The 27738-nt window shown below is 31.6% G+C and overlaps 2 protein-coding genes across 7 annotated transcripts in view; one reads left to right on the top strand and one right to left on the bottom strand.

Moving 5' to 3' along the window:
• LOC148602857 (formimidoyltransferase-cyclodeaminase-like) lies at positions 1-27723 on the bottom strand. Of its 6 annotated transcripts, none has more exons than XM_088552417.1 (16): positions 27559-27723; positions 22047-22230; positions 21156-21284; positions 20408-20496; positions 19161-19340; positions 18220-18246; positions 16856-16882; positions 11831-11968; positions 11253-11384; positions 9860-9921; positions 9551-9677; positions 8448-8609; positions 7959-8002; positions 7009-7147; positions 4896-4991; positions 1-4011 (listed from the first exon to the last, which is right to left on the bottom strand). In XM_088552417.1, the coding sequence occupies exons 1-16, from the start codon at positions 27610-27612 to the stop codon at positions 3925-3927; spliced, it is 1677 nt and encodes a 558-aa protein (XP_088408543.1). In that variant the 5' UTR covers positions 27613-27723; the 3' UTR covers positions 1-3924. The 6 variants fall into 6 exon arrangements, with proteins under 6 accessions (XP_088408543.1, XP_088408542.1, XP_088408546.1 ...); XM_088552416.1 differs by lacking the exon at positions 27559-27723 and adding an exon at positions 23121-23212; XM_088552420.1 differs by lacking the exon at positions 16856-16882.
• The window catches only part of LOC148602856 (zinc finger MYND domain-containing protein 11-like), a 31535-nt gene continuing 27325 nt past the window's right edge, over positions 23529-27738 (top strand). The window contains exon 1 of the mRNA XM_088552411.1: positions 23529-23648. The gene's annotated coding sequence lies outside the window, so the exon portion shown is untranslated. The remainder of the gene's footprint in view (positions 23649-27738) is intronic.

The following is a 27738-nucleotide window of genomic DNA, read 5'->3' as shown; positions in this document are numbered from 1 at the left end:
TTTCGCCACAAAAAACATTTATTCAGGTTCATAAACAACACAGAATTTCTAATAAATGCCATTAAAAATTTGACGGTTTTATCACATTAACATAATACATAATGGAATGTATAACCAATGAGCCAAGATCAATACGTTTAAAGAATGGGCTGTTTCAAGGTATTGTTATTTTATATCTCCGCAAATAAGTTCAAAATACTTGAAATACATAATTGGCATCACAGATGAATCAGTATAAGGAGGTCAACCTTGTGTAAGGGATGTAACTTATAAAATCAGAAATATGTTTTTATCATATTCAAGTTAACCAAAGCCTGTCAAGCTTTCATTTGAAAAAGATTGAAACCAATCCTAGTTGCTTTGATGCTATATGAGATTTAAGGTAAATGGTTTATACAAGCGTACCAATGATTTGTAATTATTTCCCTTAATCAATGTCTACCTCCTTAAGACAAATTAAAATATATGTTAAGAATATAATGAAAAGACAAATAGAGACAAGTATGCATCCTTTCTCACTGTAGTATGGGTGTAATTGGTACAGTAGAGCACTGAACTTTTTTTTCTGGGGGGGGGGGGTGGGGGTGGGGGTTACTCATTTTGGCATATTTTAGCAGTCTGTCTATATATGCTAAAATAAATTCCGCAAAATATTAACTCTGGGCTTCAGTACTCAAAGCATAAACTAGCATCTGTCAAAATAAAAAATGCCAAATTTTTTTGTATACCTTTTGAGCCTTAAAATCACAAAATTTTACACATGCAAAAATAACCTTCATAGATAATCCAAAGTCTGATGACTTACAGTTTTTGCCTCAATATTGCCAAATTTTACACAAGCAATTTCCTTCTTGGTTTTTCATTATTGGTTAAAATACTATACTGTAAACTAATCTATAAATATTGTAGAATTGGTTCCAATAACAACCTATATTTCAAGACTAAAGCGTTCACAAAAATTGAGCAAAACAACATTCATGTAGCAGGAAAGAATTGGTTTTGTAGAGAAAAAAATATAAAAAGGAAAAATAACCAATCTCAAACTTTGTCTTTTTTTTTAGGGAAGAGGGTGTTTCTTCAGAACTAAAATGGCTGACTGGACACTCTCATATATACATGATACAAGAATATTGCTATGGGCAATGACATTCAATTTGAGGAGATCACTTACCAGTAAACAGATTATTACATTGTAAAAGGAACAGAATGTATCTTCTAGGTGCAAAACTAAATCAAAATTTGCCTATTAACCTGGTAAGAGTATCAAGTTGTCACCAAGAACCAACGAGAAAGATGTTGGTGGATGGACTTAACCCAACAATTTCCAAAATTTTAACTAATATATAAAACAGAACTTCTATTATTTTACAAAATTCCCTTTAAATGCTTTACTTTTAGCTACATATTCCCAACACCAACATCGGTTATTGAAAAACTAAAAAAATAAACAATATAAAGACTAAATATTTAAAAATTTAAAAAATAAATTAAATCACAAAGTTTGACATTTGAGCAAAATATAATACAAGACATTCTTAAAGCTGTGCACAACATAAATTAAAATATAACAAAAATTGGCACTTGCCTAGTGCATTTTTTCTTTAAAAGTTTTAAATCTTCAGTTATCACCTGTGAGAAATATGAAACAGACATACAGACAATGGTGAATTTTAACAAACAACTAAAGGCATGCTCTAACAATTGGACGGAGTCGATTTTCAGCATATAAAAATAATGGCCTTATATTTAACATTATCTATCATTTTAACAAATTATGGATATGGGATCAGTTTCACAAAGAGGCGTAAGTGTAAAATTGATCTGAATTTATGATGTCAAAATAAGAAATAACATGACATCATTACTTCCAACAATTTTAGCAATTACTATTTTTTGTGAAATCAACCACTGGTTTACATGTAACACAAGTTCTAAATACCTCTAACATTAGTTATAAAACAAAATATTAAAATCACACTTTTGGTTTTAAACCACACTAACAATACACCTTAGTACTAGTTTAGTTATCACATGTTAACACATTGGAATACAATTGCACATTCAAAATAATATACAGTTAGTTTTGATTTGTTTCTACTGTTGTGTCAAAAATGAGAATTGTACCCAAAAAAAATATGTAATGTTTTCTTTTTCATGTCAATACAACATTCTTGATTACTGGGAAAGTACTATTGTTTGTTGGGTACCAATTTTCATGGTTTTCCCGTGTAGGCCAAACCACAAAATTTGGTTTCTAACAAAAAGGAGATTTCCATTGATGTGTATACTAAACACCTCAAAACAACAAAGTCAAGAATCCACTAACATGTTTCTTTCCTAATTAACACAAATTGGTACCCACGAAAATTAAAGTACTTTCCCAGTAACATTTCTCTAAGCATAAGGCGATATTATTCTTAGAATTTTAATTTTTTTTTACCAAATTTAACTAATTACCGAAAACAAGAAAAGAACTACTGTGAAAGTATTATTGTTTGTGGGGTATCAATTTTCATGGTTTTCGTGGGTCTGATAAACCACAAAATTTGGTTCCTAATGAAGAGGAAATTTCTCATTCGTTTATGTGATAGAATTTCAAATCCACTAATTCAAGAATCCATGAACTGATCTTTTCTACCTAATCCTTGAAAATTGGTACCCACGTATTAAAGTAATGTCACAGTTTAAATGTCCTTTGAACCTGTGTAAACTGAACACCTGTCTAAAAATAACCATGAATAAACCCAAAACCTGTCTAAACAAGACACTTTTTGAAGTATTTTTTAATCAGTTTAAATGTCCCTTTGAACCTGGAAAAACCCAACACCTGTCTAAAACAATACACATTATACAGAGATTGGTTAATACAGGTTATAATGTAGCTATATTTGAAAATAACATCTGTGCAACATGATGTGGTTTTTTCAGGGGGGTTCAAATAACCTTCACATGAACACATAATATAAAGATTTCAATTATACAAAAATTAAGCAAATATCAACTACCAACATTGAATAGCTTGCAATCGTAATGATACTACCACAACCATTTTGGGTCTTGAAAAGATCTCTAAAATAAATTTTAAAAAATAACAATACAATAAAATAAATGCAACTTCAAAAGAAAATAATTCAAAAATATGTAGGGTTTTAAAAAAAATTGCCAATCTCAGTGGCTATTTAAATATTTAATAACAGTAGCAATAAATATGTTTAGGGAAAATGTTTAAATAGACCTAAATCATACATTTAATTCTTTGAACCATTTAAAGTTGAATAAAATTAAATGAACTTAGACCAGAAACACCATACTGCAAGTCATGCGTTTGTATATCATTATGAACCAGAAAAATGACAAACCAAAAATCCCAGCAGTTGGGAAGGAAATTTAGAGTAGGGAATGTTTTGGGATTTTTCAAAGATATTCAGAATTTAAAAGGGCCATTTGTTAAGAAGTCACGTAGTTTTCTTTTAGAACAAAGGACCATTCCTGCAAGAAAAAACAAATGGTCCATAGCCTCTTGCATTCCCAACCCCTGAAATCTTGTAAAATTAGGTATCATGAGAAAAAAATATCAACAATCAAGGAAGATAACCCTGTAACTAGTTCAAAGTGTATCACAATCTGTGTAAAATATATATTTATCTATATAAATCAACATGCATGAATTTTTTTAAAAATAGTCCTCAGAATCTCAATTTAAATGAGCAATATAAAAAAATCAGTATGTTTAAAAGAAACAATATTTAAGCTCTGTAAAACACACATCCTACAAGCTTAAAGATCTAAAAATCAACTTTAAATGAGACAATTTGACATTTGGTGCAAGGAATTTCTAGAAAGCAGTAAAGACAGTATCTACAGCCAGATGTAAGCTTTCACAATTCACTGGTCTTCTATAACATATAGACTGTCTAACGATTTTTAGGACTTCCTCTCCTCAAGAATTTTCAGGACTTCAGCACAAGACACTTGGGCTTGCTTCAGTAATTCATCTATTTCTTTAGAAACCTATAAAGTACAGTATCAAATCAGAGTACTATCATAAATAGCTTTCATGTATGTTATGAAAAGTGTTTCATAACAAAATGTCACGAACACAGATAATTACATAAAAGAGTAATTCAAGGGAACCAAGAATCTAGTGGAAATCAAAAAATGTAATACAGGGACAAATACCAGACATGGCAACCAGACAATCACAACAAAGAACATAAAGTAACAAAAACAATATATACAAAGTAAGAGATCTAAATGAGCAACTTGGATACCTCTAAAAACTGGCAGCATGGACCAGGTGAACCAGTAGGGTGAATTACTAAAACTACAAGTACAAATGAATATCAAAGTTGGGATGATCTAAGTATACAACTTTTTTGCATATAAAAACACATCATTTATAACAATAACACAAAGTGTTCTCCTTTTGATCTTTGCCCGTTTCGCTGCTGTTATTCCTTTGGCCTTCCGGAAGTTAACAGTAATTTTCAATAAAACTCTGGGAAACATAATAACGTTATAGGGAAAGTTTACATTAGGAAAAGCAGAATCACAACAATGGAGACATAGATAATCTTTTCTTTAATTGACTCCTCACTCCTTGTGTTTGTATGCAAAAACTATTTCAATATATTAAGACCTCATAGAAATCATGATTGTGGCTGATGATGTAATAATGCAGGAAATGTGGCCATCATAGTCCAGTGCAAATGCTATAATCAAATCTGATACCAAATAATGCATATTATGGGAATTCATTCTTTATAAATTCTACAGTCTAAACTAAGAATAACAAAATTATAATTGTTTTTTTTTTCTGTGAAAAAGGGAGACAAATATAGAATCATATCAAATTTAAATTTAAGTTGATCGGAAATTTCCTAATGTACACTTACTCTGGATTTGACTTCTTCATCCTTGACATCAGACAAATTTGTCATTATATTGTAGTACGTTCCCCAAATAGCTGTCTCTAATGTTTTCACACCAACCTGGAATCAGAATAAACATTTTTCTATACTTTATTGTTTTTGAAACAAAGTTCATAATTTTGGATAATTTTAAAGTGATGCACTTACTACTTAAGGAGGCAGACCTAGGGTAAGGGAAATGACTCAGTGAAATCAGATACAATCACATTCAATTTCATCAAAACCTTTCAAGCTTTCTGTAGAAACAGAATGAATCAGTCTATGTTACTATGATGCTTACATGATATTGATATATATTGGTCATTCACTCTTTCCAATTAATTATCCTATTTATCTTATTAAAATAAGACCTACCAATTAAGTCATTTCAGAAACATATTATTTCAGTGATGACATAATGAAGCTGATCTTTTATGTTTTTTAGAAACATAAAGTATTTAATTCAGACTCTAAATTTCAAGAAAAATGTTATATATTTACTTTTTTTCAAATTTTCCATATCAATACACGTTAACAGTCCTCATCCTGAAGTATAAAGTTACTCACTTGAAAAGTTGATTTTCATTTCTTTTTGTAAAAATTCATTAAAAATTTTTACTTAATTTTCAACAGCTGGGGAAATTTTTCTTAGTGGTGTTCTGATGATCAATAAAAGTCTAAAATTGGTTGATTGACCTTCTAGATCTATGTAATTAATTGAGATTGAGATTTTCAGTAACCAATTATCTGGCAAAATCATAGATCATTCTACGTGGTATTAAATTTAGGAACACTGTTTTTATTTTTTTTTCTTTAAACATCAAAACTTTTAAATAAAAATCATGTTTTAAATAACTACAATGTACTAAATTTGAAGTGAAACTATTGATTAGTTGAATAGAAATGAGGTAACTATCCTGTTTATTCCATAGTTAAAGTTCTGATGTTTAAGTACGAAAGTATCAGATGATGTTCAAAAATATGTACACATTAACCTGAGATGATCGAATAACGATATTTTCGGTTGATCTCAGGTAGACAGATGAACTGTTAATTACCGTTCATTAGAGTCATAAACAGTAATTTAGGGCTTTAGTGGTTATCAACAAGACGTAATTTAAATGATATGTGATGATTATATAACAGGAGATTGACAATTATCCAAAGTTTTAGTGGCACACGCTTTCTTGATTAAACAATTTATTACTGACGATTGGGACTGGTGTAAATATTGATGCGGGACATATGATCTTTCGATGGTTATGGAAACGTTGACCATGCATTCACTGAAAATGACTCGAAGTATGGCTTGTTTTTTATCCAAGTCAATGGAGAAACTAAGTGAATTTTTCTATTTGGAGCACTCTCACGTTTATTAAATGTCAAAATGCAATAATTCATCTTCAGCACCTTCTGCCAAGAAAGCAAAGTACTGTTCCAAATTCAATGCTGCGTGGAAGTCAAAGTTAAAGTGGTACCAAGCCAGTAATAACTATTTGAAATGAAATCATTTTGATGCATATTTATGCAATAGTAGCAATTGCATGTAGTGACAATTTTTAAATGAAAATTATTTAACTAATTATAGTAGATGTATCCAAGGAGCTATATATAAATCCTTGATGTATTGAATCGTCAATAATAAATAAAATCATTAAATTGTCCAAGTGTTACTCCATCAAAAAGGTCTTTCAAACAATTCAAATGGAGTATTCGGCATTTTTTCTCATGGAAACAGACTTAAAACAAGGTTTTCCATATGTTTCACACATATTTGACTTGTTACGCTGCGAAAAAAGTGCTGATAAAAACCTCCAGTTTTCAAACCAAATCTCCAGTTTTGAAGAAATGACTTTATCACATATATGTAGAACAACGGATTACAAAATATAATCAGTTCGTTACCACTAACCAATAGGAATAGATAATTGGTTGATAATATTAACAGACTGCACAACAGTAATTTTTCCTAGTCCATGAAACAGGCTAGTGGTTAAGGCAAGGACCATACATACTCTTTTTCTATATAATACTGTTTATTTCATTACAGAATTTGATTCTTTCAATGTTCAATAACAAGACAATGAGAAAGACTTACCTGTAGGTCTGATTTACAGTTAATATTGCCTAATTTGGCAAGTTCTGTCAGGTTAGGCCACAATCCACTTGCCAACCTTGCCACAGTCAAGGGAACCCTGATAGCTGTATGTAATCCTTCCTGCATTGCAGCTTCTCGTCTGTAATAATCAAAACAAGCTTAATAATAAGTCAATACCTGCTGAATAATAAGGTGCATCTTTATTTCACCTGTTGTGATACAGTATACTCATTCTAATTACTATTCAAGTGATCTTGAGTAACATTTTTGTGCATTTCAAGGGAAATAACTCATCTATAGTTCATCATCAACACTTTTATATTATAATAAAAACTAAATATAAGCAAAGTCAAAAATACAAGGAGCACAATGGGAATATGTAATAAAGATTCTGTGAAAGTTTTATTAAATTCCATTCAATGGTGTAGGAAGAATAACAGATAAGAGCTGGGTAATGGAAGGAAGGATGGAAGTAAGGAAAGGTTGGCACCCCAATTACTTTATACCTTCCACTAAAAAATGGTTGTATATAAGCTCCAAGTCAGTTCTTATCAGTAATATTATATGACAAAACAACAGAGAAGCAGACAATGGCAAAATAGGAAGTTCATATACAGTCACAAAAAAGAGCATAATGGTAAACATGGATTTGTAAAAGAGGAAATCTAGACAAATGTAAAAAAAATCACACTCATATGTGTTAAGTTATCTTGTTTTGTGCATTATTTTAAGTATTACAATAACTAGGGAAGATTTTACGAGGTCATCAAACAAAACAGAAATTGGTAAAATAGGAAATAAATAAACAGTAAAAGAAAAGAATGGTAACGGTAAAATTTGGATTTCAATTAGCAGAAAAAAATCATCCCTGAACAACAAGCAAGTCACGGTTTTTGCAATATTTTTTTTGTAATTAACAATATATCATAGTTAGGTTCTATGTTACTTACAGCTCTTTATCTTCTTCTGTATCTTGTGGCAACTTTGAGGCAAGCTGAAATAAAGAACAAATGCTAAAACTGGCTACAAGACTCCCCTCACATGAGGGTTTACTCCACACCTCTATCATATGTATGTGTGACAAAATTACATACTTAAACACCCATCCCATGAGGCTTTTATCCATCTCTATTGTATATCAGTGTGACATCTTTTTAAGGTGTTTCTAGATAAGGAGAGGATGCTAACCTACTGATGCACCTGGTACATGCTCCCAGTTTTAATGGAGCCCAAGTTGTTCCTTTACTTTTGTTACTTTGTATGTATTATTTTAGTTACTGCATGTTCTTTGTTGTGGTTGTCTGTTTTTGTCTGGTCTTTGTCCCTGGATTACATACTTTTGATTTTGGCTAGAATCTTTGTTCCTTTGATTACTCTTTAACAAGCCTCACATGAAAGTATCTGTGAGACAAAATTACACATATTACCACAACTCTCACCATATATTCACTAAAGGCTGCAGCATCAGCGTCAATAAAGGGTATGAGATCCTTCATTGTTTTGTAGAATGGAGGGATCAACTTCCTCATCTTAGAATCCAAGTCATAAAACTTCTTATTCCCATAGGTCAGGAAACCAACCATAGCTCCTAAAGAGGAACCCTGAAATAAAGGACTTTAATTCTTTGAATATATTCTTCAATCTCCATCAGAGAAATGAAATCTTCAATAGAACAATAATAACAACAGTGTTTTTGCTTTGCAACTTGTAGCCATATGTCCCCCACTGCCGCAAAAACAAAGTTAGAAATAGTAGCCTGCCCGCCAGCTCGTGACTGGCTATTTTTTGGCATGGCTGGTTAATTCTAGCAAAAATCTATTTAGCCATATAGTAAATGTATTGAAAAATTGATTTCAGGACTGGCTAGACTTTGAGTGAGTTTTCTACCCTGCACAAAAGAAAGTTGAAAGTGAAAACTAGTCGAATCAGAATGGGAGCACATTATGATCAACTTCAAATGGTGACTAACAATCCTACAAAATATGAACATAATCCATCCAGCCATTTCCAAGAAGTTACATCCACAAGTGTGACCAGACAGACACCATTATTTCTATGTCCCATTCAGCTTAGCAGAGGGCAACAAAAATATTTAATAATACTGATATTATGAATAAAAGCAGCACCAAAAAGGTAATGTGATAATTTCATTTCCAAATACCATCATTATGAATATTTTACATCACCGTTTTTTTGTGTTTGATGAATACTTATTTTTACCATAATGTAATTCAACTTACTTGCGAGCAATTTATTTTCACTAATTTCAACAGTAAGAAATTTCGTGCAGATAAAATGCAGTGATTAAGTCTATTCATTATGAAATACATGTTAAACAAGGTATTAGTCCACCCCCCCACAAAAACAAAAAAAACAACAAAAAAAAAAACAAAGAAAAACAACAACAAAAAAAACAAATGAAGGAAATCAAATTGAAAAAAAAAATGAAGGAAATCAAATTGATATCCTGGAACCTGAAATAAGTATCCATGAAAACAAGTTGGTTTATGATAAAGGTATTGTTCTAAAACTGTAGTCTTACCAAGGACCCAAGTAGAGCTGACACAGATCCACCTCCAGGTGTGGGTGACCTTGACCCTATGGTTAATATAAAATCTTTAACATCCATACTGACTAGAGGGCCATCTGTTTCATCTCCTATCATATACCTAAAAATAGATATGATGAAATAATTTAAGAACTATATTTAAAAAAAAACAAATAGTATATTTTCTACACTGTACACTTTAATCACAGAAGTAGTACATCTATTACTAAATGATTTTTATTGATTCACCACAATTAATTAAAAGTAAAAAAAAAACAAGCATCATTATAATTAAATACTTACTCAATAATTCTTTCTTTTGGACTAAATGCACCGAGTGAGTTTAGGCCTAATCTGTTTATCACCTGTAAAACAAAGAACACATTGAATATTTTATCAATTACCTGTAGACAAATAATAATAATAATAAAAAAACATGCTTTTAATAAAACAAAAAAACTCCCAGGAGCCTAAATCGCTCACCAGTTGTCCAACAATTGTGACTCAAGAAGACATTGGTAGGACTTATCATAAGGATCATTACTATTGTATGACCCCTATGTTCTATTTTTAGTAAAGGCAGCCATGTTTTTGATGGATAAAAAATCCCTTTATCAGTTCTATGCAGGATACCCAAAGGAACATTCATACCAAGTTTTATTCCAATTGGTCAAGTAGTGTAAGAGAAGATTTTAGAAAATTGTTAACGATGTCAGGTGAACTAAAAATGAAACCAAATTTACAGTAAATACTTGTTAATTTGGTTTTGGTGTTTTTCAATATGAAGTTATAAGCATTGAGAACTTGTCACGCTAAGTATATCCCACGTGTACAGGAAGTTGATATCAAATAGCAACCAAAATAGCTTACAATGTATGCCCTATCTATATAAAGCCACATACTAAATCTGAAATCAACACATCCATTGAAAGTTGAGATAATTGGGATGAAATTCAGATGTACAGAAATAATAACGGATTGACAAAATGGACAGATAAGATGATTCCAATAAATACCATCCTCTCATTGAAAGAGGGTATATTATAACAAAGACATCTGTTTCGTTAAATCAATGTAGACAAAAAATTTTTCATTCATAAAATTAAAAAAATAAGCATGGGTAGATTCTGTATGAGGTATGCAAACAAATAACCAGGATCACTTGACAGACAACTCAGACTTTTTAAATCCAAAGGATAACCATTTTTTGTTGTTGCTTTTTTTTTTTTCTTTACTCGAGTAATAATCTTCAGACAGACTAACAAGCTGCAGGCAATAATACCCCTACTTAACCATTGATGTCAAATGTGGAAAGGGGTAGACAGTACAGGTCATCATGCAAAAGTAATAATTTAAAATCTAAGCCTTCCCCCTAATAGAAGCCCAGAAATCAGTATAATTGTAACAGGAGAACAGACTGACAGACAAACAGGCTGCTAATAATATCCCTAGTTAACAATTGCTTTTAAACGTGGGAAGGGGTAAACACAGTATAGGTCATCATGCAAAAGTAATGATTTAAAATTTAAGCCTTCCCTCTAATAGAAGCCCAGAAATCTGTGTAAGTGTAACAGAAGAACAGACTGACAGACAGACAAGGTAATTTTAATATAGCTCCAACTCTTGTCAAAGGGGGTATATGAGTAATATATCAATAGCCATTCAGCAAATGACAGGCATAGGAAAATAATCGTACCAGTCTGAGTTTTTGATCCTCCTCCAGTATAAAGAGGTTTTCTTTCTCCATGTAATAATCAGCAGCTTGCATCAGGGCCTCTAAAGGCACAACACCTACAATCTGTGAGCCACAAACTGCTAGCTTTAATTCCTGTATATAGAGAGAAAACACTTTCCAACTGCTAGCTTAAATCATGCAGAAAAAAGTCTGATGACTTTATTTTGGAAACAAATTAGCAAATGAAAGTAATCACATGGAAATTAAAGTCATATTTTTTTGTAAAAAGAACAAATGATGGGAAAGTTTATAGTTCTAAACAAAAAGCGTGAGAAAAACATTGTTGCTATAACAACATACTTCATAATACAGTAGACAAGTTAATTTTTGCGACTCCTTTTTTGGGGTTTCTGCATCCCATCTGCTTTCGCACAGTTTTAAATTTGTGATCGCTCCTCAAATTGTATGACATTTTGTATTCAAGGTCTTAGCCCAAAATTGCGATATTAAAACTGCCGCAAAAATGTCAAGGTTTACATTAACTATAAGAAATGTTTAACACCAATATAATGCACTGACTAACACTTTAAGACCCTGACCTCAGCATCTTTACAGACTTCCTCATAAACCTTGTGTATAGATGTAGAGTTGTAGTCTGAGAGGTTACATGAGACCTGAGCCATGTTAGCTTCCTCCAGGTACCATCCTATAGCCTGTACATCCTTACATCTACCCTTCTATAAATAGAAAAACATCAAATGGCATTTTGATTACAAGTGATATTGCATGACTGTCTATTTGACTTGATCATGTTGAATGTATACCAAATTACCAATATTTGTTTTAAAAGTCAAGATAAAGGGTTACTGAGTCTTGAAATTTCTACCAAGAAATTTAATAAAATAAATATGGTAGCTCAATGCATGCAATATTATGATGTTTTATGGAACACTTAAGATATCAACCACAACCACTGGTCTTGGCCAATACTACTTTTACGTGTTCCATAAAACAAAGATATTGCATGGACTGAACTGCCATAGTAGTAAAATATTAATCATGTTGTATCATACACATGGAATGATGAAAAATAAAAATGGAGTATTCAATAATGTAGTTTAGTAAATTAGCTAGGCATAATTTAATAGATATGATCACAAAATGTTATTTCTTGAAAAGTTTAGAAAATTTACTAATAAATGTTAAATTAATTTTATTCATGAAAATAATTTTTTTCTAAGTTTGGACAAATGTTAGATTATTTTGAGGACTTTTTCTGGTCATGCATGTATTATATCAAAAATTCAAAAATTAATTTTAATAGTTGGGAATACAAGTTAGTTTGTTAATCCGACCAAAGATAACAACAAGGAGGGTGGAACCAAATCAATAATACTTTCACCATATCTAAATATCAAGTATTCACTTCAGAAAGGAAACAAATAAAAATCATGAAGTGTAATATATAAGCAAAAATGCAGTACAAAGACATGAAGGTTAAGGCCAAATAAAAAAGAAATATCCTAGATTCTCATCCCCTCCCAACCCAATTTTTCATCCCCCCCCCTGAAAAATTTTATTGCGATCTTTTTTTCCAATTAAGGTAAATTTCTTTCAAACTGACAGCATTTTTCACTTAAATTGACAAAAAAATAAAATTTCCTCACCCACCCCTACTTTTGAAGAAGCTGGGATTAGAATCTAAGATTTTTTTATGATGGCCTAATGTAATTAAGAAAAATTATGACCAGATTTAAGAGTGAAACAAGAAGATAAAAAATTTGAACAGTTTTTTATATAAGATGTTATTTAATGCTTATATTCAGAAATGACTTCTCTACTCATACAGTCAGTGATAGGCTGATAACAATAAGCCAATGTAAATTTCTAGTGATATATAGAGTATAAAATACAGAAAAATTATGTATGTCCAAAACAAATTGATATTAAAACTAGAGGCCCCCAAGAGCCTGAATTGTTCACCTAATTCATTTTTTATTTTCAAGGGCAAAAATTTTTAACTAGGTGTCATTCTACAATTTTGACCCAATCAAGACTTTTGTTAGCCTTATCAAAGATAATTTCATCAACTGAAAGTTTTTCCTATCTATTATGGTTTTCAAGATATTGTCTAAATACAGCAAAAAAACGTTGCCTACAATTTCAACCCAATGGAAACTTTTGAAAAGCTCTCCAAGTTTAAGGAAGGTCACATTTTCCCCCCAGTTTCCCTTATAGTTTTTTGAGATTTATGTAGAAACTGGTGACCTGACCCCTGTAGTCTAAAAATAGCATCAGTGGCCACGTTTTACACTTAAACTATACAATTGCCCCAATTTTCAAAGATACACTAAGGACACTAAAGACCAAATTTGGAAATAATCCACTGAGTGGTTTCAGAGAAGATTTTTAAGAAACGTTCAAGACCACAGAGGATGAGTGATAAGTGACAAGTGATGATAATAGCTCATATGGACCTGTGGTCCTGGTGAGCTAGAAAGACAAAGACTGATGATAATAAATACTTCACAAAAGAATTCTCATAGATGGATATAATTATAAAAAATATAGTGCAGTATCAGTTTACTAAATATCATGTGAAAAAAGCCTAAGGCTCTTGATAAAATGAAATAGTTTGTGTAACAATACAATATTTATACCTATAAATATGATTTCTGATACATCAAGTCTTTATAAACAAGACAATTCATTAGAGAGCAAAACACAATATCAAATATAACCAGCCTGAACAGAGTAGCAGTTCTAAAATCTAAACACAATTGATAATGTACCAACTATTTCATTTTACTTATCATGACAATATGGCTTGATTGTCTGATTTAACAGTCAAAATAACTTCAGATCAAAAGTGTTGATTACAGTGAACACATACATGTAGTTAACTTCTGAGAGAGTCGGTCAATGACCATTACCTGATGAATTGTCTTCAGTAGATAACTTAATTGGGCAAACTTTTTATCATTTCATAGATATTTTAACCTAATTTTGATAAGTCTAAAGCATTTGGTCAATTGTCCAGTAAACTACCATTTCTTAAATACTGTATGTTCATCAGGTGACTGTCATTTTATCAAGAAAACACCCAACTCTATTACATGAAGTTATCTGTATGATTTGCTGTAAATTACATACCCAAAAAGACTCATTTTAGTGATAAATAGATGCACATTTTTTTTAATTTTTCTACACTACAGTGAAACCAGTCTACACAAAATCTCTTTTAGAAAGAGGGATTCCCTCAGTAAAGGCAGGTGTTCAAATTACACAGGTAGAAAACATGTTGAAGCTGATACGAAGGAATGCAAGTGTTCAGATCCAGGGATGATTTTACAAGGTCTACAAACAAAGCGGAAATTGGCAAAAATTGAAGTAAATATACAGTACAAAAGAATCGTAATGTAAATTCCAGATTTGAAATAGCGGAAATAAATCATCCCTGTGCATTACTCAGGTTCAAAACATGTTGAAACTGATATGAAAGAAACTTCAGAGTATCTGGTTTACAGTTTACCCGGGGTTCAGTGTCAACCAGTTTCACTGTATAAAAAAATTATCTTGTAAATGAAATAGCTCTGTTATATACATTGTTTAAGGAGTAGGCTTCAAGATTCTCTTGTCAAGTCAAGCTTTCACAGAACCACACACAAACAGAGCCTTATTCAAATAATTGTTTGTTTCCCGTACAAAAAAAGTTTGGGTAGGCAGCATAGTTTATTTTTTCCATGTGGGCATATGATATATCTCAAATACATTTTGAATAGAAAACAACAGTAAATTTTCTATGAAATAATTTTATCAAAAAACTACAGTAAAATTTTTTGAGCTGGGTGATTTTGACTGGATCGTTTGGGATTTTGGGAAACAAACAAAATTTTACTTTTAGCGCAGCTAATAATGTAGCATTAAGGAGGTAGACCTTGGGTAAGAGACACAACTCTTGCAAATCATTGGAACGCTTGTATTCAGCATTATACATCAATATCGTGTAAGCATCAATATAACTTAGATTGATTTCATTCTGTTTCAAATGAAAGCTTGAAAAGCTTTGTGAAATTTAATATGATACAAACATATCACTTACTTCAAGAGTTATGTCCCTTACCCTAGGTCTACCTCCTTAAAGCAGTATAAAAATGACTACAAACTATTGTAAAACAAGTTATTTCTGTCATTTAATACAGTAAGATAAAAATAAATTCCACGTTAATTGTTCTGAAAATAACATTTATCTTTAGATTTATAACGACAATCATGATTCAGAATATAAGCAATTTACTTTGCTATGTAATGCTAAGAATACCCACTCTGTCAAAATTGGAATGAAGAGACATGGCACAAGTCATCATGCAAAAGCAATTATACCAAATATATAACCATTCTCTCCTCTGAAGCAGGAAATCTGTTATATAAATTTCCATATACGGATCACCTTAAGTTAATGATTTGTACAGTTAACAGGAAGTAGATAAGACAGTAACTGTAAACCGGAAACATTGCAAAAGAAATCTTTGAAAAGAAATACAAATTTTAGTAAGCATTCCCTCAAATAGTAGAGAAATCTGTTCAAAACAAATATAATGAAAGGGCATTCAGAAAAAAAGTTTCTTAGGGGTATTATTGTTTATAATGTGGTGAACAAGAGGCTATGATATAATTTTGCATATATATTTCTCTCTATTCCCATAAGCTCTATAAATAATCTACAAAAGATTCTCGAAAATAATAATATAGAAAGTGCATCTAGGTTTGGTCAAAAACAAATCTCAAATTGAAAATTTCATCAAATCTTTGGATTGGAGTCTCAAAGTTTCAATTTCAAGCAATCTGACTGGTCAAAATTTCATTACGGTAAGATTGGAGGAAATCTGCAAACTGAGATTTTTATGAAACCGGAATCTGTACAGAATCAATTTAAAGCATTCATTTTCATAGTAATTTATTAGAGAAGTAAGGCATTAGTCAACCTCTGCATGCTGTGCACAATAAATATCTGTATGACAGCAGTGACACAGTATAATCACTCTGTCTGCATTACTGAATATATTTCAATTGTTACAAATGATTCTGAAGGAGACAAAACTTTGACAGCCATAGCTTTATGCATTAAAAATATCAAGTTTTTTTTCTATACATATCAAAGTACGTTGAAATTACAAATTAAAATTAATGTCAACATCATAGCTCACATTCCCTGATTTTAACTGAACATCCATGTAATTCCATTTACATGTAATTCAATCAAATGGTTCATAAGGAGCTGTGGATATAAAAATCTTGAAGAGAGTGTAAGTTTAATTCATTCAGATACCAGGTGAACACTGGCTTTACCTGATAAACATTCATTGAAAGTTTCATAAAAATCCATCAAATCTTTTAGGATATGTAAGTGTGACAAAAGAATGGACTGAATGATAGATGAACATTCTCATTATTGAATTATATATCAACCCAGTATTTTCATTAACTTTTAAACAGATAAATGCTATTGATAAGCACTCTGAGTCACTGCCAATTTTGTCCCTATTGAAAAGAGTTGTTCCCCTTGAAATCTTTTGTTGTTATTGAAATAATGAATCAGAAATGCAGAATATTTAACCAATTACCAGAAGATTCCATCCAGTTCCATAATACTGAAAAGATAGTGGTATTTAAGGATATGTGTATATATTAAAAACAGTTAAATACCTACTAAAGAAACTTTCACATAGCTCAAAAAAAACATAAATTGATTGAATCATCATCATTTTACACAAATCTATATTACATATAAGTATTAGCTGAGTAAAACTTAAGTATCCAAAGTGATTAATTACTTTTTGCAACACATTTGCAAACGAAAACAAAAAGCTTAAAAATGCAAAACAAGATTTTCAAAATGACCATGCAACTTTTATCAATCAATCAACATGCAGGGTGAAAAAATGGCAAAAAATATATAGTAATTGAATAAAGTCATTAATAAATACATACAAATAACAACTCCTAATCCACATTTTATGAAATTCAGAGAATTTTTTTCTTCTTCATTTTTAAACATTCCTTCAATGAGCCTTGGCACAAAGTGCAAACACCTAATAATAAACTCTATCTTAAGATGAACACTATATCCTACATTATTTAGAATCAGTCACTAAAGTTATGATTCAGTTGCCAAACTCCACATTTACCACAATAATAAGTTAAAAAAATTGCCTTCCTAAATGTTGAGTACTTATTATAGAGAACTTAGGCATACTTGTTCAACTCAATTCTAGTATTAGATCAGAGAAGGAGAATTTAATGTGCAGTTTAAAGTTCCAAAATGGATAGTACAAGAAAAGTTTTTGTTATCTTCAAATAATTTTTACATTAATACAGTGTGCACTACAAAATAGTTGTGTTCTATCATAATTTAATAAGTCAATAAAATGCTTTGCATTGCACAGCTTGATATGACCATAAAGATTAAACCCTGAACAGCTGGGGCAAGAATGGACAATGAATTTTTATTGTCATCAAATGTTTATAAGTTAATACAAGAAAGAATCAAACAGAATCAAAGTGACCCCTTTATGATTCCTAATTCCAAAATTGTTCAAATCACAACCTCTAAAGATGATCCCAGCTTTCCTCTCGTGGTATGGCACATTGTGGTACAATATCATTAAGATCTATACACAAGTTATTGTCCAGACACTAAATGTCTACAACAACTACAATGCTACCAAAAACAGCATTATACCATATTTTTTTGCAGTCATATAAATCTCTTTCCGTTAATTAAAGAATTCTAATTAATTTTGAATATTATCTTTTTCAGATGTTTCATACAAAGACATTATGTAATAGCAATTAACTCATCAATGTTTTACCATAGTAACCATACTTCCCAAGAAAACAAAAACTGAGTTATATACAAATTATTAGTGAACCACAATGTGAGATTGGTATTAGATAATTGTACAAAGCACTACATTGAAAATCATACCTCATTATTCACACCTGTACCGTAGGACTAAAAATAGACATGATGAAATCATAACAAACATCAATACAAAACATTAGATGACAAAACAATACATTGTCATCTTGGTGCTGACTAAACACAGTCCTTAAGTACAGCTCTGCCTTAAAACCATGCAGAAGTTTTTGATTAGTGATTCATGCATTTCTTAATCCCAAAAATTGTTTGACTGGAAATCCTTCAGTAGGTCCATAGAAACTGTATTCAAATTTAAATAAGCAAATGAAATCAACACTCTAAAAATTCAGGTTACATTCTACTACAAAAAAGTATGGGAAAATTTCCTACCAGAATTTTTACACTATAACCAGTCAAAAAATATTTCACAAAATACAATATATAACAGATCCAAGGAAATGAACATAGGAAGAGTTTTTCTTCGGATATAACAAGTGTCTTTGAAAAGTTTTATTCCTGCCTGGTTTTTAGACAGAACCATATTTAACTATCTAAATACAAAACACCTAGGAAAGACACCAAAGTCAGTCTATCCATGTTTGATAACTTTTTTAAAAATTACTTCTATACAGTGCTCACTAAAACACCAAGGGTAAATGCATGAAAAATGTTTGGATTATTGGTAAAAACCAGTATTATTTTTTTGTTGTTGTTATACCTTATTAGACATAATTTTACCAGGGATAAAAAAAAAAAAAAACAACTAACAAAAAAACAAAAACAAAAAAGGAAATTTGAAGCAGCATTTAAGTCAACTACAAACATACAATTAGAAAATAAATGCAACTTTACTGAAAGCTTTAAAAAAATAGAGGCAAAACTTCCCATAAAAAGCCAGAAAAATTGATAGTATATCAGTGTCAAGGACATTACTTTCATAATTACCTTTCCCATACAAAAATTTCAATCTCTTTTACCAAGCAGGAGAGAATACCTACTGATCTTACCTGTTCTTCTCCTCGTCCTTGTTCCCTGATGTTCAGAGCAATCCTGTGGGCTTGCTCCTTTGTAGACAGGACATTGATGTTGTAGGCTATCAGGAAATTTCTTGCCCCTGTCACAGTAGCTCCCCAACGAGGATTAAATTCTGCTGGTCCAAAGTCTGGCTTCCATTCTTTTTGTTGAAGCTGTTGAGTTCAAGAATTAATAAGAGTCAACAAATGATGAACTAAGGCATGTAAGGAGCAACTTTTGACTGAATATAAAAGGAACTGACATAACCAAGATAATTTAATAATGTTTCTCATAAATGTTTGCAGTGCAGTATAAAACATCACAAGTGCATTCTGTAAAAATATTGCCAATATGTCTCCACTGAATGAATGAAGACACTCATCTAATCTTTAATATACTAGGTGACAAAAAGAACTACATATAGATATTGTATTAAGTACAAGTCCACATAAAATTCAGACACTACCAATGGTTAAATGATTCATAGTCAAGAAAAACCCACCAAACAAACAATGCTTTTTTAGTCTTCGTGTGCTATATTTTCACATAACGATAATCTTTTCTGCATTCAGATTTGCACTTTTGAGAAAAATATACATCCACCTCCCACTAAATACAACAAAATGAAGCCAAATCAAGACTGATAACTCTTGCAAAGTGCAAATTTCATGTACAAAGATAAAACCTAATCAGACAAAACCTATGGAAAATCCAGAGAAATTATTTTCCCACCAAAATTTCAAGTACTTATATCTCAAAAACAAGCATGCTGACCCATCTTGTTTTTTCTATTAATAATGTTCTAGCATAAAAGATTTTAAGATTTCACAACCCTTTGAAATCATTGTTATTCGTAAATCGAGCAGCAAACAAACATCCATGAGTGAAGTACATGTGTACTAAAAAAAACTTTTTCAAATGAACCTGCACAATTCACTTTTCCTTTTCATATCTTCTTTGATCCTAATTTTTCTCAGCCTTACGGTCAGGCCTCTTATCTTTTCAGATAATCACTCATATTCTCCTACTCTGGCTTAGTGTAAGGGAGGTTTATCTTGGCTTCTTAAGAAACCCCACATGCTCTCAATCTAAGGGTAAACACCTTAAACCCTAAAATTTTTCTGCCTAATGTTTCAGGTAAACCCTCATATTCTCCTGCTCTATTGTCTGGAAAATTTTCATTACTTTTTCAAGTAATCCCTCGTTTTCTCCTGCTCTATTGTGTGGCAAAATTCCTTACCTTTTCAGGTAAACCCTCGTATTCTCCTGCTCTGATGTCAGGCAGCTTTTTCCTTGCAGGGTTGTCTGTTGCCTCTGCATACAGGTAAACTAAAAGTAGAATATATAAGTGGTGTAATGATATGCATGAATTTCACAATATGATACATTCATTTGTGTTACTATAAGCCCTTAAAAAACTATTGTTTTTCCAGTTACCCTACCAACCCTACCTAAGACAGATGACTGACATTCATTCTAACTTTTTAATCTAACTAAAAAAATGAAGTGACACCAACTGGCCAGTTCCATTTTCGTTCACAGGCTTCATCAGTTGACTCAATTTTTAAGGGGATATGCTGCTATTGAACAGATAATTATCTATAAAAGTTTTGTTGATAAAAAATGTCAGAAATTCAACTAAATGTTGTCATGACAGTGCTTACAAAATAGATGTAGGGCAGACAAATAATATGTCTATGCTCCTATTTGGAATTACAGTGGCAAGGAGAGAATGTCAATTATGGTCTCAAAAGTAAAGGTTGGAATTTAACATAAAATTAGTATAAATCAGTGATTTTGATTAGAAACTTGAAAATGGTCGATTTTTAATGATCTTTAGAAATTCAATGGGCTATTCTTTAAAATTCTGCGTAAAATTTGCTTATCTTATTGGGATATTTTCGACTGGAATTTAAAAAAAGGCAAAGAACCACCTCTAATCCAAATCAATGATATAAAGTCAATTATAAATTATTTTTAAAAGTAACCTGGTACATCCAAATCCAAGGAAAGTTTTTCAGCAAACTCTCTGGCACAGGCAGCACAGTCTTCCATGGAGACATTCTGGACTGGTATAAAGGGACAGACATCCATAGCTCCTATCCTTGGGTGCTCTCCTACCAAATATTATTAAGATATCAAGCTTAAGGGGGTAACATTTCAAATATTTTAATCACATCATTCGACAAAACTGACTATATTTTAAATAAAGACGGGCTCAAATAAGTTCATTCCATTTGTTAACCGTTATTATATTCATGAAGAATTAGTGTTTAAGTAGCACTCCAGCTAAGGATCATGCAAAATGTAATTCATGGGTAAAAAGACTACATATTTTTATTTTTTGATAATTTGTTTGAAATTTCAAAGTAAACAGAAATTAACATGTGGTTTTTCATATAAACTGTGCTCTTAGGAGATAAAAATTATGTAGAATAATTAATAAATGAATGTAGATTTAAAAATTAAGGGAGATAACTCTGTAAATGGCGCTCAAATACAATAGAATCTACTGGATTTTCAATGTGGATTATTTCTTAAGAGCAGGCAGATTTGAATGAATAATTACACATTTCACAGTATAGACCTACAAAACAACTTAATTACAAAAATAAAAATATGTAGCCTTTTTTGGGGTGTATCACATTTTTCAGATTTTGCATGATTCTTACAAAGACAGCTACTTAAATTAAAATAAATATGTCGGTTGTTCCACTTGACATACCTACATACATGCATAATGTGTACGTGCATTTTCCTTTTGACCTATGACTGAGCCAGCCTCACATTAAACATTTCATCTATCAAATATCACAATTGTCTATAAGAATGATTCATATACAGGCAGTTCAAATAATATACTTTTGGACTAGACATACCTGAGTGTGTTCTCATATCTATGAATGAGTAAGCAGCTCTGGCAGCATTAAGTGCTCCCATTACAACAGCCTCCGGAGGACCAACAAATGTATAGACCGTCCTGTTAGTAGAGACTCCAGGGTCCACATCCAGCAGGTTACATCCATCTGTATTAGCAATAGCGTTTGCTATACTTTCAACTGTCTGAAAAAAAAAAATACGGGAATGTAGCATTCTTTTACTCCCATTAAAAAGTAGATTTAATAATGAAACATAATATTCTTAATAGTAGTAGACATTATAGTTAAGTTATCAAAGATCAGGAATTTCAGTATAAAAGATCAGGGATTTCAGTGTTAAAGATCAGGGATTTAAGTATCAAAGATCAGGGATATAAGTATCAAAGATCAGGGATTTCAGTGTTAAAGATCAGGGATTTAAGTATCAAAGATCAGGGATTTCAGTGTTAAAGATCAGGGATTTCAGTATCAAAGATCAGGGATTTCAGTGTTAAAGATCAGGGATTTCTTTATCAAAGATCAAGAATTTCATTATCAAATTGAATTTACCAGTAAAATTATATACATGTAGCTACTGCATATGAAAAACATTCCTATCAATGAAAAATATGTCTAACCTTAATTTCAAACATTGGCACAAACAGCTATATTTAGGTCAAATAGATCATACCCTGAGTCTCTAAAACAAGACCTGTCTGGCAATGCCCAGTTTATAGTACAGTCATCTGTATAGATGTCAACATGCATCTTTGCTTCAAATTATCCATCAAATGTCTTCAAGTTCAAACATAACATTTTGAAAGAGCTGCTCAACTCAATCAGGGTTAAAAAAAAAAACCAGTAAAATGAAGAGCTGCTCACCTCAATCTGGTTTAAAAAGTCAAGAAAATGACATGGTTTACACATTTTTTTAGAACAATTAATTTGGTATGCAAAGAAAGTGCCTGTATATGAAAACCATGCAACTATACAGAACAAGAGAAAATCAGTTCCCTGAACAAATATTGGTAGTTAAATTCTAATCTTGACATCTAGTTCACAGGAACGATTTATGCTACACTGTTCTTAACCTACCTCCTTTTTCTTTCCTTCAGAAAAGTTAGGGACACATTCAACAATTTTACCTTTCCTCGACATTTTGCAAACTGTTTATCTAAATACTTAAAACCTGGTTATCTACAAACTAAAGAGGGGAATGTCTTATCAACACTGTATATCTTAGGCTTAACCCAAATATATCAATGTTTCTCATTTCTCGTCCTTTTGGTCATTTTACTAGTACACTTATATATTCTCAACAATAAAATTAAAACTAATGAGTTGATTCATTTGACTTCAATAACAATACCAGCTGTTTATCATGGCAATGAATATGTACTTCCTCATCACAAATAACTGAATTACAAAAAAAATTCAAATCCTGTCTCGACTTATAATCAGGGACTGTTAAACACATACTTTTTTCATTTTATGTCTTCTTTGAGCAAAGGGAAGAAGACAACTAAGCTAATGACCTATTAAAGTGGACTATAGCACATGTATGGGACCACAATAAGGACCAGTATATGTATATTCTATAATACATGTAGATCTCAAGTGATGGTAAGAAATGCTTTTTCTTATCCTTAGTAAATCAACCACTTTCTGGAACTTTTAATGAAAAACAAAATACTGTTGAATTAATTAACAATTTTCCTTTTATGGGTGTTTTCAAGTTAAGGCTATCCATGTAAGACAAGGTCACTTGCACTCTTTTTTTAATTACTGGTACTACATGTGCAATCCAATCAAAAGAAAGGCATATACTTCCATGATTTTTCCCTTATTTTTTGTTTATTGTAACTTGTTTTGTTTTGGTTTTATTTGGGGTGGGTCCATTGCAAAACATAAAGAACATAGGGTGTTCATCACTTTCAGAAAACTAGAGGCTCCAGAGGGCCTGAATCGCTCACCTGGTAAAATTTTTTTTTTACAGCTTTCTAAAGCTGGACTCTTGACCTAACCGTATTTTATCACAAAAATCATTTAATCAATACAGGGCATCTTAGTTATCCACCCTGTTTTCATATTACAAAATAAATCTCTAAACAACAGAAATTTATAAAAATTTCAGCATAAGTTGGTCTCACCATGCAGATCAATTCCCCCCCCCTAGAAAATTAGATTAAACCCTTTGGTTTTTTAAGTTATTTCAACAAGTCGTCAATTCTTATAAATGGAGGCCATGTTTTTGACAGACAAAAAATTGTTAAGGATATCTTAACAAACATTCAGGCAATGTTTGGTTACAATCCATCCTACAAGTTGTCTAAAAGGAGATTTAAAAAAAAAATCCATTTCAGGACCCATAACTCATTCATTTGTCAACAGATCTTTCTGAAAATTTCGGCATTCAAGTACAAGTAGGTAATCATATCATGCTGAACAATTTTAATTCCTGCCAGATTTATCGTCTAAATATAGCTGAAATATTGCTGCTCGGACGTTAAACCCTAACAAACAAACAAACTGCCAGATTTAAGCTAATTCCAACTGTTTTTGAGTTACCTGCATAATTCTTAAATATGACCCCTATGGTCTATATTTAGAAATGGTGGCCATGTTTTTTTCACAAGATCAAAAATCCACATGCATATAACGCTAAACATATTCTACATAATATCAATGCAAAGTTTTATTTTAACCCATCCAGTAGTTTCAGAGGAGAAGACTTTCAGTCGGAAATGTAAAATTTGAGGACCCATAACTCTTTCATTCATCCGCAGATCGTTCTGAAAATTTGGGCAAAGGCCCATCCCATCATGCTGAACAATTTTACAACCTACCAGATTAAGCTAAACCAAACCATTTTCGAGTTATTTGCATAATTCTGAAATTTGATCCCTATGGTTTATTTTTAGTTACGGTGGCCATATTTTTCACAAGTTGAAGATCAGAAATCCCCACATAGATGGTTAAACATGTTCTACATAACATTCATGCAAAGTTTTGTTTCATCCATCCAGCAGTTTTAGAGGAGAAGACTTTCATTCTTCAACAGATCATTCTGAAAATTTCAGCATACATGTAAGTCTACCCCATCATGCTAAACAATTTTACTCCCTACCAGATTTTAGCTAAACAAACTGTTTTTGATTTATTTGCATAATTCTACAATTTGACCCCTATGGTCTATTTTTAGTAATGGCGGTCATGTTTTTTGCCAAATCAAAAATTCCCCCACAAGGATTGTTAAAAATACCTTAAGGAACATTCATGCAAGGTTTGGTTACAATCTACTGAGTTGTTTCAGAGGAGAAGATGTTTGAAAAAGTTTACGGACGACAACGGACACAGTGATAGCAATAGCTCACATGGCCATCGGCCAGTTGAGCTAAAAAACTCTTACAAGGAGTTGTCCTACAACTTGGACCTAACTGAATCTTTTATAGAGCTTATCAAACGGATTATTTCACCAAATGGGTTTTTTCCTCTTTCTTATGCCTTTGAAGATATTGAAAAAAAAACTGAACAAACTTATATAATATTTGCAGCAGCCTGATGCACCAATTAGGTACATCCTTAAGTAACTAATAACACCTAATCTGGCTGAAAACTGAAAAAAAGTGACGTCATTTTTTTTTAATTTTCCTTGGCTAGGGCAAAAATTCAAATAAAGATTCATCAGGACTACAACTTTGATCCTATGACTTCATGAGCTCTTCAAGTAAAAGAAACATTACCTTTTAATTCTTTATCACTACAGTTTTGTATTTAAAAAACAGATTCATTACCACTTTCCATTCAAGTATGGAAACCATTTTGTTTTGACTCGGAAAAAGTCTAATTCAATACTGATACAAGATAGTCTCAGGATTAAGAATGATGATGACAAAAAAATAGCATCAACTTCACATATTTCATGATTGTAAAAACATCGATTTCAAGATAACAACAGGCTGAAAACTGCAAAAACATCATTTATCTTTTCAAGGACAATAACTCTATTAAGAAGTCATCCAATGACTTCAATACAAATGCAGACTTTTGTAGGCCTTATCATAAGGATCATTTCAGCAATTGAAGTTTTTCTTTTTATCTTTTACAGTTTTTAAAATATTGGCTAGAAACTAAAAAATACATATCATTTTTACCTTTCAAATTGACAATGGTGTAACTCCAACATAGCTTAACAGATTTACAAGGGCTAAAACAATGCATCTACCTCGTGATATATTGGTGATGATACGATACATTTCGATAGGATACACAATAGCATGCTGGCCTATATATTTTCTTCAGACTGGAGTAAAGAATATTCAACAGATTTAAATATAATGAATTTTGTTGAAGCCAGGTTTCATTTAGAGACAATACCTTTGTGTCTACAGGTTAAAGGCAAGAAGTGTTAATACAACTGTCATGAACTTCAACCATACATTTAAATTTTCTTAACTTCAGCCCACAGTGATGTCACGGACATTTTGATGTCACCAATGGACACGTACAATAAAGTGAACGTTATATTCCAACGACAATCTCAATACTTTGATCTTAACAAAGACTGAAGAACTTTTCCTCACAAGACATATATAACTTTACTATTTGCATAGTAATTTCATCGATTGTTTGAAAAAAAGCTGTATCCTATCGTTTCGGAACCTCAGTCAAATGTATCGTATTGCATTGTGACAAAAAGTATTGTGATACATCAATATCATGATGAATTACTTCATCCTTAAGACTAACATGAAATTTTGACCATCACAGATATATCTCATGCTGTGGGACACTCTTGCCCTTCCAGAATTTTTCTTAGCCTAACTGTTTTTGAGATGGAAGTGAAAAAAACTTTTAACTCCCCCCCCATTAAATCAATGCAGACCAACCAATCAATTGGTAGCGAAAAGGGTATCTTTTTCTGTGATGTACCCATACAGATACAGATGTGCATGCAGTATACCTCATTTAAGTCATGTAAATAGAGTTCATATTGATTGGATAAGTCTTCTGTTGCAAGGATTTACTTTCCAATGAACAATGTGTTTGAAATTGTTTGAAGCATTAAAACAACAATAAACCTTATTTCTCCCCCCTCCCCCCAAAAAAAATAATAATATTAACATTAACATATACATGCATATTTGTACTTTTTTTGTACATTAAATTAGCAAGTATAAAATGTTCATCAAATTTCCATCAGGGATAAGAAAACAAATTGGGGTTAGCTTACAGTACACCATTATCCCTAATGAATATAAGTCGAAACTTTTTAGTTGCATTATTTACTTTCAATATAGTCAAAAACAAAAGAAAATTAATTAAAGGACAAAGAACTTTAGGACAAATCAAACAAAAAAGAAAGTTCTTCTCTGATTAATAATGGGCCTGAACATGACAGACATTCTTGCATGCTTGCATGATTCAACACAAATGTCATTAAGCTTTAATTCTGAGGCAGACGATTTTCTTCAACTCGATTCTGCATAATTATAACTTTAAAACTAATCTCGACATTAAATTATCAGTCTACCTCCTTGCAGCGACCCTCGGAGAAGTTGGGAACACATTCCACGATTCTTGGCATCTCTGGATGTTTCTTCTCAAACTATGTAGGTGTATTGATTTTACAGAGCAAAAAGCATGTCTTAATCTACCTGAGCGTACTTGTTGCCATCCGCACAGGTAGAAACTTCCGGTAAACGGTGTTAGA

Source organism: Perna viridis, chromosome 11 (genome assembly GCF_037379345.1).
Source record: "Perna viridis isolate PV_CMFRI_1.1 ecotype Kerala chromosome 11, ASM3737934v1, whole genome shotgun sequence".
Classification (NCBI taxonomy): domain Eukaryota; kingdom Metazoa; phylum Mollusca; class Bivalvia; order Mytilida; family Mytilidae; genus Perna; species Perna viridis.
This window is presented reverse-complemented; position numbering and strand designations above follow the sequence as displayed.

What these genes read in the sequence shown, in the direction of transcription:
- LOC148602857 (XM_088552416.1), bottom strand. Translation starts at nt 23,183, where the DNA reads ATGTCGAGGAAAGGTAAAATTGTTGAATGTGTCCCTAACTTTTCTGAA. An exon ending in AAGGACGAGGAGAAGAACAG is followed by an intron (nt 18,247 to 19,160) that starts GTAAGATCAGTA and finishes GTCTATTTTTAG; the next exon opens with TCCTACGGTACAGGTGTGAA. An exon ending in GTACAGGTGTGAATAATGAG is followed by an intron (nt 16,883 to 18,219) that starts GTATGATTTTCA and finishes CTATCTTTTCAG; the next exon opens with TATTATGGAACTGGATGGAA.